The sequence below is a fragment of the Seriola lalandi genome, unplaced genomic scaffold, assembly GCF_002814215.2.
Source record: "Seriola lalandi dorsalis isolate HSWRI2012SDOR001 ecotype SW California unplaced genomic scaffold, Sedor1 jcf7180002054371, whole genome shotgun sequence".
NCBI lineage: Eukaryota > Metazoa > Chordata > Actinopteri > Carangiformes > Carangidae > Seriola > Seriola lalandi.
Genome location: NW_019524924.1, coordinates 21,636 through 36,918, shown reverse-complemented (window position 1 = coordinate 36,918; position 15,283 = coordinate 21,636). Strand labels below are relative to the sequence as shown.

The 15,283-nt window shown below is 43.5% G+C and overlaps 1 protein-coding gene across 2 annotated transcripts in view; it reads left to right on the top strand.

Moving 5' to 3' along the window:
- nav3 (neuron navigator 3) overlaps positions 1-15,283 on the top strand; it is a 206,237-nt gene that overhangs the window by 184,835 nt on the left and 6,119 nt on the right. The window contains exons 25-40 of one of the 2 annotated variants that reach the window (XM_023408709.1): positions 675-786; positions 1,128-1,252; positions 4,111-4,134; positions 4,643-4,809; positions 5,099-5,185; positions 6,066-6,219; positions 8,075-8,261; positions 10,609-10,706; positions 10,805-10,900; positions 11,857-12,025; positions 12,247-12,482; positions 13,282-13,436; positions 13,712-13,783; positions 14,311-14,507; positions 14,661-14,779; positions 14,942-15,145. In XM_023408709.1, the coding sequence (XP_023264477.1) occupies positions 675-786; positions 1,128-1,252; positions 4,111-4,134; positions 4,643-4,809; positions 5,099-5,185; positions 6,066-6,219; positions 8,075-8,261; positions 10,609-10,706; positions 10,805-10,900; positions 11,857-12,025; positions 12,247-12,482; positions 13,282-13,436; positions 13,712-13,783; positions 14,311-14,507; positions 14,661-14,779; positions 14,942-15,145 (2,202 nt within the window). The remainder of the gene's footprint in view (positions 1-674; positions 787-1,127; positions 1,253-4,110; positions 4,135-4,642; positions 4,810-5,098; positions 5,186-6,065; positions 6,220-8,074; positions 8,262-10,608; positions 10,707-10,804; positions 10,901-11,856; positions 12,026-12,246; positions 12,483-13,281; positions 13,437-13,711; positions 13,784-14,310; positions 14,508-14,660; positions 14,780-14,941; positions 15,146-15,283) is intronic. The other variant, XM_087174682.1, reaches the window with a different exon arrangement.

The window sequence follows — 15,283 nt, the reverse complement described above, 5'->3', positions numbered from 1 at the left end:
GTCAAGAGGAGGTCTTAGAGGAGCTTGAATGCTGCTGAAATGCTGATCACACAGCAGCAGCAATATGTTCAAAGATAACCCCCCCCCCTCACAAATAATGAATGCTTCCCTCTGTTCACACACACACACACACACACACACACACACACACACACACACGAACCCTGGCAGCTTTTTAATCCTCTATAAATTAAAGCAGACTGGGATCTGGTGGGATGTCTTTGTCAAACAAGGCCGTCCCAACTTTTAATTAAAGCGGAAACCCTATCTGCGGCCCTCATTGGGTTTTGGGGAAAAGGCAGAATATGAAACTCCCTCTATCTGATCGTGTTGGTTCAACAGAGAGGAAAGGTTTTTTTTTATAATTCTAAGCAGGTGGTGCTGGCTTTGGGGCAAATCCACTGTGAGAGTCCTATCTTCTTCAAAATACCGTCCCCTACTTTTTCCTCTCATTCTCTCCCACTGAAAGACCATGCCAATGCCAAATTTTAGAATTCGTTCCCAATGACGAAGCTAATGCGTTCATTCCAACAGATTTGTCATCCTTTTTTAAAAATAACCTGGGCTGGTCATCAGTTCTGGGGTTGTTCCATCTGTTTCATGTAGACTACAGAGATTACATTTCTCCAGAAACTCAGTAACTGCACTGAAAACATCTCTCTGTCTCTCTCCAGGAGTCTGAGTTGGCTGAGTTGCGGGAGACAATAGAGATGCTGAAGACCCAGAACACAGACGCCCAGACGGCCATCCAGGTGGCGCTCAACGGCCCTGACCACCTCCACAAAGGTAATGAGGCAGGCGACATTCGATCAGACTTCTCGCAAATTAACTAATGTTTTAAGAAGTCCTTAAATGCCTCACTGTTTCTGAGTTGATGCGTTTTTTAGCCTGATTAGCCCCAGGGGGAAATGATCCCCTGACATTTGAATGTGCTGTAGAGGTCAGTTTTGGAAAGCCTTGATTTTAGTCATGGAAACAACCTGAATCAGATGGGTAATCAATTTTGTGAAATCTATGTAGCTGCTAATTGAAGCCAAGCTGAGCCCAACGTAGCTGAAAATAAAAGAGAGAATTCAACCAACACACTCCGGTTCACTGGTCAGCTCAAGTTTCTCTGTCGTTTCCAGACCTGCGGATTAGACGGCAGCACTCTTCTGAAAGCATGTCCAGCATCAACAGTGCAGCCAGTCACTCCAGCATGGGCAGCCTGGGCAAGGACGCCGAAGACAAGAAGAAGAAGAAGAAGAGCTGGGTAGGTGGAAGAAATAGTTGGCAATTCAAATATGGACAGAAAACTCAGTATATACAGTGCACCGGGGCAAAAATGGTTCCTAGTGTGGCAGAAGAAAAAAAAAAGTCAACCTAGGTTTTATTTTCAAGATTAAATCTGAGGCAGGTATTTGCTCTTCTACGAGAAATGGCAGAAAGTATAAAAACCCAACAGGACAAAACAAAACAACATCCAACAAAAAATGGTACAAATAACTTATTAAGGGTTCATTTATGACATTTTCTTTCTGCCACTTTCAAGTTCCTAGAAGTCAATAATCAATACTCAAGTATCTTCTCCAGCCCATTCATTCACTTGTAGCATCAGAAGCCTTTTATCACTATCACTGAGTTGCTTTAGACTCTTAATTCAGTTAAATGTCTTCTTTACAAAGAAGACAACATTTTGTGGATCTGTGACATAAAGCTTCTTGAACTGTTGCACCCACTGTAAATGTAATCAGCTAAGTGCCTAAAATGTGGAAGTAGAATACACTGAATATTCTCAAGTGTACCTGCATGTAGTTTGATCTAACCATGATCCAATCAGAAGAGAGGAGGCACTGAGCCTCTTCTCTGGTTGGCTGACTGTTTTCTGAGTGATCCAATAAAAATATAACAGATATGAGGTAAACACTCAGAGAAACCAAATCCTGCAAGGTAGGATGGTGGATCCAGGTGGGCAGGGCTGAAGGTTATGACTGCTTTGTTGTGACATCACAAACTAACAGAAATCCTGACGGCTGGTTTTAAAGCTCAGTTTCTGAATACAGGCTGTGTGCATTTCTCTGTGGACTGAGGCTTTGATACTTTCACAGTATTAATATAGAACCTAGACCTGCTTTAAATTCCAACAACACATGGACATCTGCTTTTATACTTTATGAGACCTTTAATAAAACTGCAAATGGTAATGCATTTATTATTACTAAAGTATTGCCAGTCCTTCTTTTAGTGTAAAGATGTGTTTGCACACTTATGCACTTATGAATCTGAGGTGAAGTTACCCTGTGCCTCGACGATCCAAAAGTGTTTACTCGCATATTGAGTTTGGACACCTTCAGAGCGTGTGCCTCAGTGCAGTTCAGATTCCCACAGGCCCATAGGTGTGAAAATCCTAAAACTAACTCATCACAATTGGAAATCATGTCACTGTTGCTAGGTTACAGTGCTGACATGGTATCAGCTGAGTGCCCAACGTACCATCTAGAGGTGAGGACTAACAGTGGGTCGAGCAGAGGAGTCAACTACTCTGTAATTAATGTTTGAGACGCACTTGAAATTTCATATCCACTGACACCAGCAGATTAGTTAGGAAAGAAGCAAAGTGGCCGCTGATGTCACAGCTTGAAACCAGGGCGATGGTTGCCCAGAGGTTAGAGAAGAGCTTTTTGAATCACTGTGACAAGTAGGAAAGTCTGGACTGGAGAGGAACACTCTCACCTGCCTTAACATCTTCTGTCAAAGCACTTCTGAGAAAAGCCCTTAATCCCTCAATTAGTTTGGAGATACATTTTTATTTCTCTAAGTCTAACACAAAGTTCACTCTCACTTGTGTCTCTATTTTGTCCTTGATGTACTTTCCCCTGCTTTGGGGATGTAATCTGGCCAAGGAGGACATTTTTTAATGCAATACCAATCTCCTGTTTCCCATTCTACTGAAGGATACGTCCACAAACTCCCACAAATCAAGTCAAACAAGTCTAGAAATTCATATCCACAGCCGTAAAGCTCCCTCTCCTCCCTCTGCCCTTCTCTCCGATGTTGCTGTTCTTTGCTTCGCTCTATAATAGCAGCTCAGTCTCCCCGGCTGAGAGCTTATTTGCTGCAGCCCCCTGAGTCAGACAGATGACATATTAGAAGTTCCATCTCAGCCAAAGAGCACAGAGCCGCTTCTCGGCCTCTGCTGCAATGTAAAACTCCTGCCCTTGAAAACGAAATGCATGCAAACAACCCAAAAGTTCAGCACAAGAGTGTGACACCCTAGCCTGCCTTGTTAAGTTAGAAACCCCCCCCCCCCCCCAAAAAAAAAAAAAAAATCATCTCACCCTCATGAATACAAATCAATGCCTTATTTAAGCAGCAATTAATTATTTATTTGCATAAATTCTGCGGTGGTGCCCATGTGGCTGAGATGAAGAGTGAAGCGTGAGCAGAGAGGCAGCGGATTGTTGCGGCAGCTGGATGCTGTGATGAAAAGGGAGATTGCTCTTCAATAAGGCAGCAAGCATCCGACCTGCTGACGTGTCCTGCAGCAGGACATGGACTCTGGGTTACTTCCTGGATTTGATATCTGACCTCTGATCTCACTGTGTACTTTTATTATTCATCAAATCATGACTAAACAGCATGCAGGAAAAATGTCATTTATCTCCTTGAATTTACATTGACCAAATATACTGATGTTGTGTATTCTTGCACAGTCTTGCTATAAATCCTTTTTTTGGTTGTACTGCAGGTGGTATTATGAAATATTTCATCAGCACGGGGAGAAAAAAAACTAACTGCTTTGAAATACATATTCATTTTAGCTTTTCCCTGCCACTAGCATGTAAAAGTGCTTACTGCAATTTTAAGATGTCACTTCCCTGTCATGTGAGTAAGCCTTTTGGAAAAGCGGTGGTGAAAAATCTAGAGATGAACAGGGCTGTGAATATGTGAAGATGTCTTCTAAATGTAATAATAGTAGCACTCATCATCATTATCATCGGCCTTGCAACAGCGATGACTGCATTTCCTCAGTGAACAGACACATTTGCAGCAATGTTTTGAGTTTGGTGCAGTAGATGGGTGAAGTGTGTGTTTGTGTGGCTTAACGCTGGGTGTGTTCTGCGTCTTCAGGTGGCTGATTCCATCCCGGCTCAGGTCAGTGGTTTCCAGAGTGTCTTCTGTATGTTTGCCGTGGTTATTCCCCATCCTCCCCCCTCCCTTCCTCCTCTCCCTTATTTGTTCCTCCCTCTTTCCCCCTCAGAGCAAACTCTTCTTTCCCTTTTCTGGAAACGTCGGCATGGAAACAGCAACCCTCCCCCTTCTACCTTGTTCTTGTTCCTCTTCTGTCCTCCCTCTTTTCCTCCCCCCTTGTTCATTTTGATTGCCTGTTCAGCCCTAATTTCTAGGGGTCATTACAAAGCCTGATCGCCCCCTCTCCATCTCTCATTTCCATCTCTACTTACAGCCTTGCTTCTTAACTCCCTCTTTACCTAAACCAGACAGTGACCATTGCTTGGAAACAGCACGGAGTGACTTCCTGATCTGGCAGGATGTGATGTCACCAGAACGTATCTTTTAGCAACAGACATGATGTGCTTGTGGAGACTGTGGGCGGCGATGCTGACATCTTTGCCCCTGTGTGTTTGTGTTTTCCATCTTGCAGTTACGCAGCTCCTTCAAGCAGGCGTTCAGCAAGAAGAAAACCAAATCCCAGTCGGCCCACGACGAGATGGAGGAGATGACTGACTCTCTGCCATCCTCACCCAAACTGCAGCATGACAACAGGCAGGGCAGCATTGCCACGCTGCGCTCCTCGCCCTCCACCACCGAGTGAGTTTTACAAATATATGTACACCTGCATCCAGTCTCACGCAGATGTAGGTACTTATATGCAGCACACGGGTAATTTTCACCTCCTCCTGTATGCAGTTAGCACACACACACTGATATATATCAATGCATACCAATAGAAAAAACATAGAAACACTGCACACAGTTGGCTGTTTTGTTCCTTTTTCACTGTTATTTTCTTTTCACACGTCTTTAAATCCTCTCCTCACTTTTCTTTTATCTTTCCTCTGTTCATGCTTTTCTTTAACGTCTCCTCCACCTGCTGTAGCAAGTGCGTTTGTGATAGCAAGTCCTCCCCTATTTGGACACCAAAGAAAAAGCAAAATGGCCATGTGGTCTACAAGCACAGATCTCGGTAACAGGCGCTGTGTGGCATGCTCCCAGGGAGTGTGTGTGCAGTGGGGTGTGTTGGTGTGACTTGATATTTGCATCTCAATGCTGCATAAAGCCCGGCATGTTAGAGGTGATGGATTTCCCTGCAATACAAACTGGACCGGGACGTCAAGAGTGTCCAGCTCTCAGTTAAGGGACAGTAACAGTAGGTCGAATTAAGGGCTCTGTGTCGCTGCAATGCAATAAGCATGCAAGTACTGCGCACATCTGCTGTGCTGTGTCGTAGCTGGTGATGTCATCTTAGTGTTTAGATGTCTGGCGTGGTTTTCTCAGGGGCGGAGCATGTGAACTTCAGATGACACAGTAAACCACACAGGTGACAGAATTCTGTGTTTTTGACTTAGCAAATTAGCAAGTCTGCCATGATGATGGTAACAACATCACTTACCGTACATGCTACACTGAATCAGGTCTTCACTGTAATTGCAGTAATTGTCAAACTAAGAAAAATGTTCATTAACGTCACATATCATACATTAATAACAATCAAAAATCACTATGTTACAACAAAATTCGGCAAACCAACCTAAAAAATGAATGACTGTGCATGATGGGAACCACAGCTGGAATATGTTTTTTAACTAAAACATTCCTTGGCTGAAAAAAAATAAACTGGAAGGATTCGCTGTCCCAAATGCTGCACTTCCCTATTCACCTCCATGTTGTACCTGCCCGTGCAGTTTTCACCACTGACTCCAGCTTCCCTCTAAACTTCAAACTTCAGCTCTCTTATTTCCTTTCAGTGTGTAATGTTTCTCTCCAGACTGTGCGTGTGTGTGTGTGTTTGATATAACCCTCGCGGTGACCCCCCTCCTCCTCCGTGTGTGTAATCCCGGTTGCAGGCTGTGTGAATGCACCGAGGCGGAGGCGGAGATCATCCTCCAGCTGAAGAACGAGTTGAGAGAGAAGGAGCTCAAGTTGACAGACATTCGCCTGGAGGCGCTCAGCTCCGCCCACCACCTTGACCAGATCCGAGAGGCCATGAACCGCATGCAGGTGAGGTTACACTGACCTGTGCAGGTCTATTTATGCATGACACATGTTAAACCGGAGCAGAATGAATAACTGTCCATTTGCCAGGGGATTCTGGTGCTAAAAAACAGAAGTCTACATTTTAAATTCAAATTGGCTTTTATTCTGAATTCTGTCTCGCCATCTGTCGTAGAGAAAAGGTTTGAAAAGTTTTCTTTTGACAAATTCTTAGGACATCAGAAATCTCAGAGGGACAGAAATACCTTTTGTTGCACTGCAGATTCTTCTCCTGTGAAGGAGACAGGCAAACTTCACTCTGTCCAATTTATTCTGGCTAAAGTGCTGTGTGTGTCTCCCCTGAGCCGCTTAAGCATGACAGCTACCAGTTAGGAAGTTAACAATGCATTCAGTGGGTTAGTGAATGGCTGACAGGGCACCAGCGGGGCAACAGGAGGGCTGAAGGCAAACTAGCTGATGTAACACACACACAAACACACACACACACACACACACACACACACAAACACAGAGCCTCTTGGATCATATCAACAGTATACACCTAACGCTCTTGCAGGTTTGCTACTAACTTTTAGGTCCCTGATACTGTTGCAGGCTATTTATGATTATATTCTCAGTCAATTTTAACTCCAGCAGAGTTAGGGTTAGAACTGACTGACTGACAACAGCAGAAAACAGTTGCCTTGCTCTGGCGGAAGGTAACAAAATCAATGACAGCCCCTTGTTTGTGTAATTGTACAAAAACCTGAAGTGTAAATGATCATTTCTCAGTCATTTAATTTCCTTAACTGTTCATTAAAGGAGCTATTTGTGTGATTCGCTGTTGCCACATAGCTAATGTTAGCATTAACAGCTGTTTACTCACCAATCTAGAAGAAATGTTGTTAGTTCAGCATCAAATTTAATTCCTTTATTCACAGACAGCTGTCTCCAGAGGTGGAAAGCAACGCCAATGTGAATTCTTGTCTCTATCACGTTCTTCTACTGAAGTTAGCATGCTAACCAGCTAGCCCCAGCCTCTCATCACTTTCCAATAGCGAAAGCTAGCTGCTCCCTTGTTTTAATCTTTGTGCTAAGCTAGCTAACAAATTTACCATATGAGAAGGTTGTAAATGTTCTCATCTAGCAAGAAATCAAACAGTTGTATTTCCATTAAGCCTGAAAGTCCAAAAAATTTCAAAGAGTAATTCATGATACTATAAAACAAAACATTGGAGGAAAATAGGATAGTGTAGCTTGCTGGCCAGCACCATGAGCCAGCTGTATCAGCTCCAAAACAGGCAATTAATAATAGACTTGTCAGTCTCAGCCCTAAATGCCGTGTCAAGGTGAACACACTTCATAAAGGTTGAATGAAATGGTTTGATTCTCCGTGCAGCTGATTAAAAGATATAAAACAAGGCTTTTTTAATGCAAATAAATGTATTTTGTTTATTTATTTCATATCTATTCATAAAGTGCAATAAAGCCACCCATCATTTCAGAGTGTAATCTTCAGAGATGCTGAGTCATTTCATATTCTTAAAAGAAGCAGGCGTTCAAAGAATATCACCATAAAAGTCTCACTTAAGTGGATCTTTGTGGCTGTGGATTGCCTCGTCTGTAGAAGCCTATAGTCTCCCCTCAGATCTGGGGATCATGTAAGGCTCCTTATCTGAGACTTAACCTTCAGTACAAAGGAAGCCTTGAAGATCAAAAAGCCGCTTACAGCCTATAATTCCAATAATACTGATTCAGGGTAACAGTGGCCAGCCCGAAAGCGGGAAAATGGCCGCTCGTTGTGTGAGCAGCCCATTACTCAGTCTTTGAATGCACTTTCTGTTAGATTCTGTCTAATTTTCATCCTTCTCTCAATGACCAGAATGAGATTGAGATACTGAAAGCGGAGAACGATCGCCTCAAGTCCAGCGGCAACGCGACGCCGACGGCCACGCCCATCAAGACTGCCCGGCCGCCCTCAGAGACCTCCAGCACCTCCTCGTCCTCCTCGCGTCAGTCCTTGGGGCTGTCGCTCAATAACCTCAACATCACTGACACTATCATGTCAGGTGAGTTCAGTGTCAGCGCTGGTGTCTGCAGCACGTTGATCTGACGTGTCCGTGTAGATCAGTGTTCACAGTCCATAGTTTGTTCTGAGAAGTGAGAGCAGTAAGTGTTGTGGTGGTGGAAGTGAGTGAACTGGATTATAAGCCTTCAACCAAAAATGGAAATACAGTATCTTAACTGGCCAATCAGGACTTAGTATTCAACAAAGCTCAAAGGACAAATTGGTTCTTTTTTCTTTCATAAAGGTAGCCTACATTCAGCTATTGAGAATTAAACCTCCAACCATGGCGTTGTAAGTGCCGTGCTCTTCTGTTTAGTTAAGCCGTAGGACACAGTTTATGGTCTGCAGCAGCTCTCAGGGCAGAAGTTTTTTTCTGCGGCATCAAGTTGGATTAGCTCTCTCCGTACTCGCCCCAGTAAATGTGAGAGAATTGTGTTTGGAGAGAGAAGTGATCCGGAGGAGCTGCATGAAATGATGAAATAGCTGCTCTCTCGTCTGCGAGGGCTCGCAACACAGCACGAGCCTGTTGCACACACGCAAACACACACACACACACACACACACACACACACACAAACACACACACATGAACATGTTGAAAATCTCTCCAGGCCTGCTCCGTTTGAGAAGTGAAAGAGTTTTGTCCCTCTCACCCGTCCTATAATTAACATAGAAGGCGCTGCTCTCTCCAAGGGCTCGGGCCCTCGTTAATTGATGGAGGGATGAGCCAAGAGCGGTGACGCGTGGGAAGACGAGTAGGCCAGCGGGCCGTTATCACCCCAACACAGAGCCCCCAGCTAAGGGAAGCCAGCCGAATACAAAGTACCCACTTCCCTCTCCCAAATGGAGCCTGGGAAACAGAATGAAGAGAGATTTATGGCTGGAGTTGTTAGTGGTGTGATTGTTGTCAAAGGTTAAAGGTGCAAAAGTCAAACTTGCCCAAAGAAGAAAAACTCAACTTTATTCGCTGCAGTTTTATGTGCCGTGTGCTAGTAGTAGTCCCTAATAGTTAAAGCTGCTATAACTAATATTTTTATATGAATGGATCACATGATGACTTGTATGTGAAAGGGGTCACTTGTAGTGATGACCCCCACAAGGAATTATCACCTGGCCCTTAGCCTCTTTCATCTCATTGTTTTGGTTTTACAACCCACAACTTTACTGTTTTGGTTTAGTCTCACTGCTCTCTTGGGGTAGTTTTTGGCTGCAACAGGCAGAACCGCTCAGTACACAACCTGCCCAGCACCAAAGAGCAAACAGACAAATTTAGCAACTAACTGGGGAATGAAACAGAGCATTTAGCAGCTCAAGAGTTTTTTCTCAGATGCTGGTGGAGACCAAAAACAGAGCTAAAAGGAGATGTTGAAATGTTGCTCTCTGTGAATAAGCTACCACATTGTTCTTATCATTATAACCTTGAAAGGTTATAATATGTCAGAGTTGTGTTTGCAGTTGGTTTCTGCCTTCCATAAATGCCCAAAAACTCAAACAAAGTAACATTGATGCTGATTTATCTGTCATTCAGGTCATAAAGGTGAATAGATTCAAAATCCTCAAACTTAAAAAAACGAGATTTTGAAATGTTAACACAGCAATGAAAACAATGAACCGGAAGAGGTCCAGCTAGTCTAATGAGACTTAAGACCAGTCGCACATGTCACACATTGATGGTACATCTGTGCAAATTTAACCAGCTCGATGAGAAAGCCTGTGTACAGCACAGAATGTAAAACCCATGTGACATTTTTATTTATCTCTGTGGAGAGTATGATGGACTAATTCTGGTTTCTCATGCCCACTCAACACTTGGGTTTCCCAAAACTGACAGCCAGAGAAATATTTCTGTTGCTGCTGGTGGAGAGTGGCACAAATATAAAATGTGTCGGTCTTCTGATTTCTACTGAGTGGTTAAAATATTTGGCTTTCTGCTGATGTAATGCAAAGTTACTGTCTTTTACCTCCTGACATACACTGTCAGCTTGATAAAAATCTGCTTCTGGACTTTCAACTTCTCAACAAATACCTCAAAGAAACTTCTTCCTATTAAAGATCTTCCATTTCGACTTCTTTGTCTCTCCTTATACTCGATTTCATTTCCTCACACACAGTTGTTCTTCTATTATCATTCAGCACACTCACTAGAAATCGCTCTGTATGAGAACATTGATTAAATGTAAAAGTAATTACCACATGAAAGAAACCCATTAGATATCTTTTACTTTGGAGTCTGTTTGTCCATTTCCAGCTATAATTTGCCAGCAGGCAGAAAGAGAGTGTTTATAATGGATCAAGGCTCTGACAGATTAAAGTTGGCCGTGTTTCCTAACAGAAAGTTTTGTTTTCAGATATTCTGCTCGACGACAGCTACGAGGGCAATCTGCGCAAAGAAGGTCGGAGCGTGCGAATAGTGGTGACCATCAGCAGTGGGCCAAATACCACTAAGGTTAGTGGATGATTTCACTTATTTTCTCTTTTCCTTCAGCTAAAACAACTGGAATCCTGTTTGACTCCTGTGTTTTTCTTACTTTGACGACTCCTCAGGGTACACACAGCCAGGAGTACCTGATTGGCTCCATAGGCGTGAGTGGAAAAACCAAATGGGACGTCCTGGATGGGGTCATCAGACGCCTCTTCAAGGTAAACAATAAAGGACTTTGCTCAAAGCTGCAGGCCAGTCATTGAGGTACTTATAAGGTTTTTACAGCAGACGTTTTGACTTGTTATAACAGGAAAAGCACAGCTGTTCCTAATAGCTTTAATGATGACTTTTTAGTTTCTCTTCTTTAGTTGTATTAGAGATGAAAATCAGGTGTTTAACCTTGTTAACATCCAAATGATGTTTTTATATTATACAGACATATGATGAGTGAAATATTCAGTCAACAACATGACTGATTTCCACCTTGACCTGCAGTGAACCAATGACAGTCTCATAACAACAGATTCAGACAGCCAGAGTTTCATACGTCACAAACCTCAGGAACCAATCCTGTCAACTTGTGGGGACAGGGGGCGGGGCTAAATAAACCTGAAACCTTGTCAGTACAGAGACAGAGAGTTAGCATTAGCACAACCGATAACACTGTGCCAGTTACAAGCTAGCATACAACATAAACAAATAAAAGATGCTAACTATGCTAACCGTTCTGATCCGTCTGCTAGTCTCTGGTTCTGGTCTCAACAGACTCGTCATCTGAGTCTGGGTCTGACTGAGGCTCAAACATGTTTCCTACTTTAACTATCTTGATACTCTCTGCTCTTTCACTTGCCTGGAATTAAATTTCACATGCTACACCCTACCTATGGATGATGGCATATTTATTTCTCTTTAAAATAACTTCTCTGATGTTAAACTACTGGTGCTGAAAACAAGGTCAAAGCACAGAACTTCATCGTACCACCATTATGTCTGATTTATTGTGTAAGATTCACAGACAGACAAAGCAAGATCCACAATCAATATGGCAAGTGACTGTAGATGTTGTTGCACAACAAGACAGAGCGCAACATATTTTTAAGCATCAATACTGCAGTTCTTCATTTTTCACTGTCCTCTCTCGCCCCTCCCTCCCTCCCTCCCTCCCTCCCCGCAGGAGTACGTGTTTCGGGTGGACCCTCTGACCAGCCTGGGTCTCAACTCAGACAGCATTGTCTGCTACAGGATGGGCGAGGTGGTTCGCGCCCACGCCTCCGAAGTGCCTGAGCTGCTGCCCTGCGGCTACCTGGTGGGCGACAACAACGTCATCAAGGTCAACCTCAAAGGTACGGCAGCAAGGAAGCAACGACTTTCTATTCCAGGATCACAGCAGCTGCTGAAACCAGGTTCAGGTTCTAAAGGAAAGGGTTTGATACTGGAGAAATGTATGATTCTTACCCATTATAAACGTTTATATTATTTCCTAGAACCTTATATAACAATATAAAACCTTACTACATTCATTTTCCCTCACAAATCAATCTCTTTCCTTCCCTCCTCTTCCCAGGAGTGAAGGAGAACAGCATAGACAGTCTGGTGTTTGACACACTCATCCCGAAGCCCATCATCCAGCGGTACCTGAACCTGTTGATGGAGCACCGTCGCATCATCTTGTCGGGACCCAGCGGCACAGGCAAATCCTTCCTGGCTGCAAAGCTGGCCGAGTACATCATTTCCCAGATGGGGCAGGAGGTGACTGAGCACAACGTGGCCAGCTTCAACGTGGACCAGAACTCCAGCAAGGTAGAGAGAACAGACAGGTTTTATGTTGTTGTGAAGGAATTAGGATCTTGGTGCATTGCAGTTTAAAGTTAACATCATTTTTGGGTTCACTTTTGCCTTCTCTTCCGCTTGTGATTCCTACATTTCCCAGAACGCAACTTAATTTACTCCTTTACTTGTGAAAAGTGAAGGGAACACCAGACGCTGATTGGTTTTCTACCAAACAGGGTTTGTGTATCACATGCAAATATGAACAGATCTTCAGAGATGTCTCAGCTGGTTGCATTGCATTGCTACTGTGTGTGTACAAATTGGTCTCTCTGCCCCCTCTGCCTTAGATTTCTTCCTGTATCATTATTGAATGCTGGAACAAAATTGCATCTCTAGAAAAAAAAAAAAACTGTGTGCTTTGATTGTGAGGGACTGATTTTACAACCTGATATTTTTCTCTGAGGTTTTTGATCATTCTTTGGTGTGAGGAAAATACACCAGCATTTAAATAATGGGCCTCAGAATGTGAGATTGATCACCACTAGCTGTTTTTGATAACAGCAGTGGAAAACATTGTAATTTTTTTGTCCACAGGGAGAGAAGCTTGAACAGGAGTTAAATGTCAAATGTTGCCTGTTCAGTTTATCTGTGATTTACTGTAAACATCAATTAATTCTTTCAATTGTTTTTAGTTTGCATTTAAATAACTGTAGGGACTAAAATCATAATGCTTCCTGTGAACTCTTATTTACCAGACCTACAGAACAAAATGTTGCATCCGAATCAGTGTGCACACATTAAGAACTAATGCTAATTCTTCCCTCCCCAGGATCTGCGTCAGTACCTGTCCAACCTGGCAGAGCAGTGTAACTCTGAGGAGACGGACACAGAGCTCCCCACTGTGGTCATCCTGGACAACCTCCACCATATCGGCTCCCTCAGTGACATCTTCAACGGCTTCCTCAACTGCAAGTACCACAAATGGTGAGTCACAGCTCGTCCTCTCTTCCTAGCCAGGCTGATTGAAGTGCCCAGTTCTACTGTTGGTAGTCAGCTCCAGTCAGTTTTATTTCTATAGGTCAAAATCCTAAATCACAAATCTGAAAAAAGAAAAACCCAGGAAAGTGCTTCGGCTGTGAGCAAGCAGGCGGTGATTCAGAGGGAAGCGAGGCTGGTGTCTAGCAGCAACATGATGCAGCAGTTATTAAGTGGAAGTATCAGTCAGTAATTATGTGTTTTGTTGTCTCTGTCTCCTTTAGTCCGTATGTTATTGGGACCATGAACCAGGGAGTTTCCTCCTCCCCCAACCTTGAGCTACACCACAACTTCAGGTTTGTGACAACCTTGACTTCCACTGGAACAGCACTCTTTAAACTCAATAGATTGTGATATTTGTGGTTTATATTGTGGTTTAAGTACTCAATGTGTTGCGATGTTATATTGTCTAAGGACTGTGATGTGTGCAAATGTTATTGGTTCCACAAAGCTATTAGCTTTAGCTTTATTTGCCTTGCATCATCTCACCTTGATTTTAATTGACAATCAGCACATTATTTCACAGCTTGTAAACTAAAAGCATTCTTCCACAGGGAGTGCTGTAATTATGTGTCTTGGATAATTAGACTTAAATGAAAATGAATAGACTACAGTGCATGTTCTCAGTGTTGGATCATTTCTGCTTGGCATGTTTGACAAGCTGATGATTTGGCAAACATGAAGTCATTAGGGGAAGCTTATCATGAGCCAAACATTAATTTAATGTTAATCCATTTTAGTTGATACTGCTGGTAGAAAAATCTGAGACAACACAAGTTTCATCATCTGTAACTCGCTGCTTTGATGGTCCGTCCTGTCGTAGGTGGGTGCTGTGCACCAACCACACCGAGCCGGTCAAAGGGTTCCTGGGCCGTTTCCTGCGGCGGAAGCTGATAGAGACGGAGATCGAAAAGAACATGCGCAGCAATGACCTGATTAAGATCATCGACTGGATCCCTAAGACCTGGCAACATCTCAACGGCTTCCTGGAGGCACACAGCTCCTCTGATGTCACCATAGGTCAGTACATGCACACACACACGCACACACACACACACAGTTTCTGTTCGACTAATGCTAAAGCCTGTGTGGGGTCTTTCTACAGAACACACATTAATATTCAGTCTTTCCATCTTCCATCGAACAAACTCTCATCATCTTTTGTCCCTTCAGGCCCCCGTCTCTTCCTGTCCTGCCCCATGGACGTCGAAGGCTCTCGGGTTTGGTTCACTGACCTGTGGAACTACTCTCTGGTGCCCTACCTGCTGGAAGCCGTGAGGGAAGGGCTTCAGGTATGTCCTATAATACTTCAAATGAACTCTGTGGATCATCACAGTAAGATCTATTAGAAGTACATGATTTTAAAGGATTTTCCATTAAACAAAAAATGAATGACTCCCCACATCATCAAAAAAACCATGTAGGGCTCACCTTCAACCATACCTCTCCGACAGCTGTATGGCAAAAGAGCGGCATGGGAAGATCCGTCAAAGTGGGTGAACGACACGTATCCATGGAACGCCGCCGCGCTGCAGCAGGACGGCCAGTCGCTGCTCCAGCTGAGGCCAGAGGATGTGGGATACGACGGCTACAGCTCATCCAAGGAGGGAGCCTCGTCTAAGCAAGTGTCTCAGAGCGACACTGAGGGAGACCCCCTGGTGAGGAAGACATTACACACTGCTAGTCATTCATCTGTGCTGTTAAGGAGCCTCCTATGGAGAGTTTAGTTTATTTAGAGCATTTAAGACAAACAGACTAAAAAAAATAACAAGTTAAAGCAGGATTTAATTAAAAGA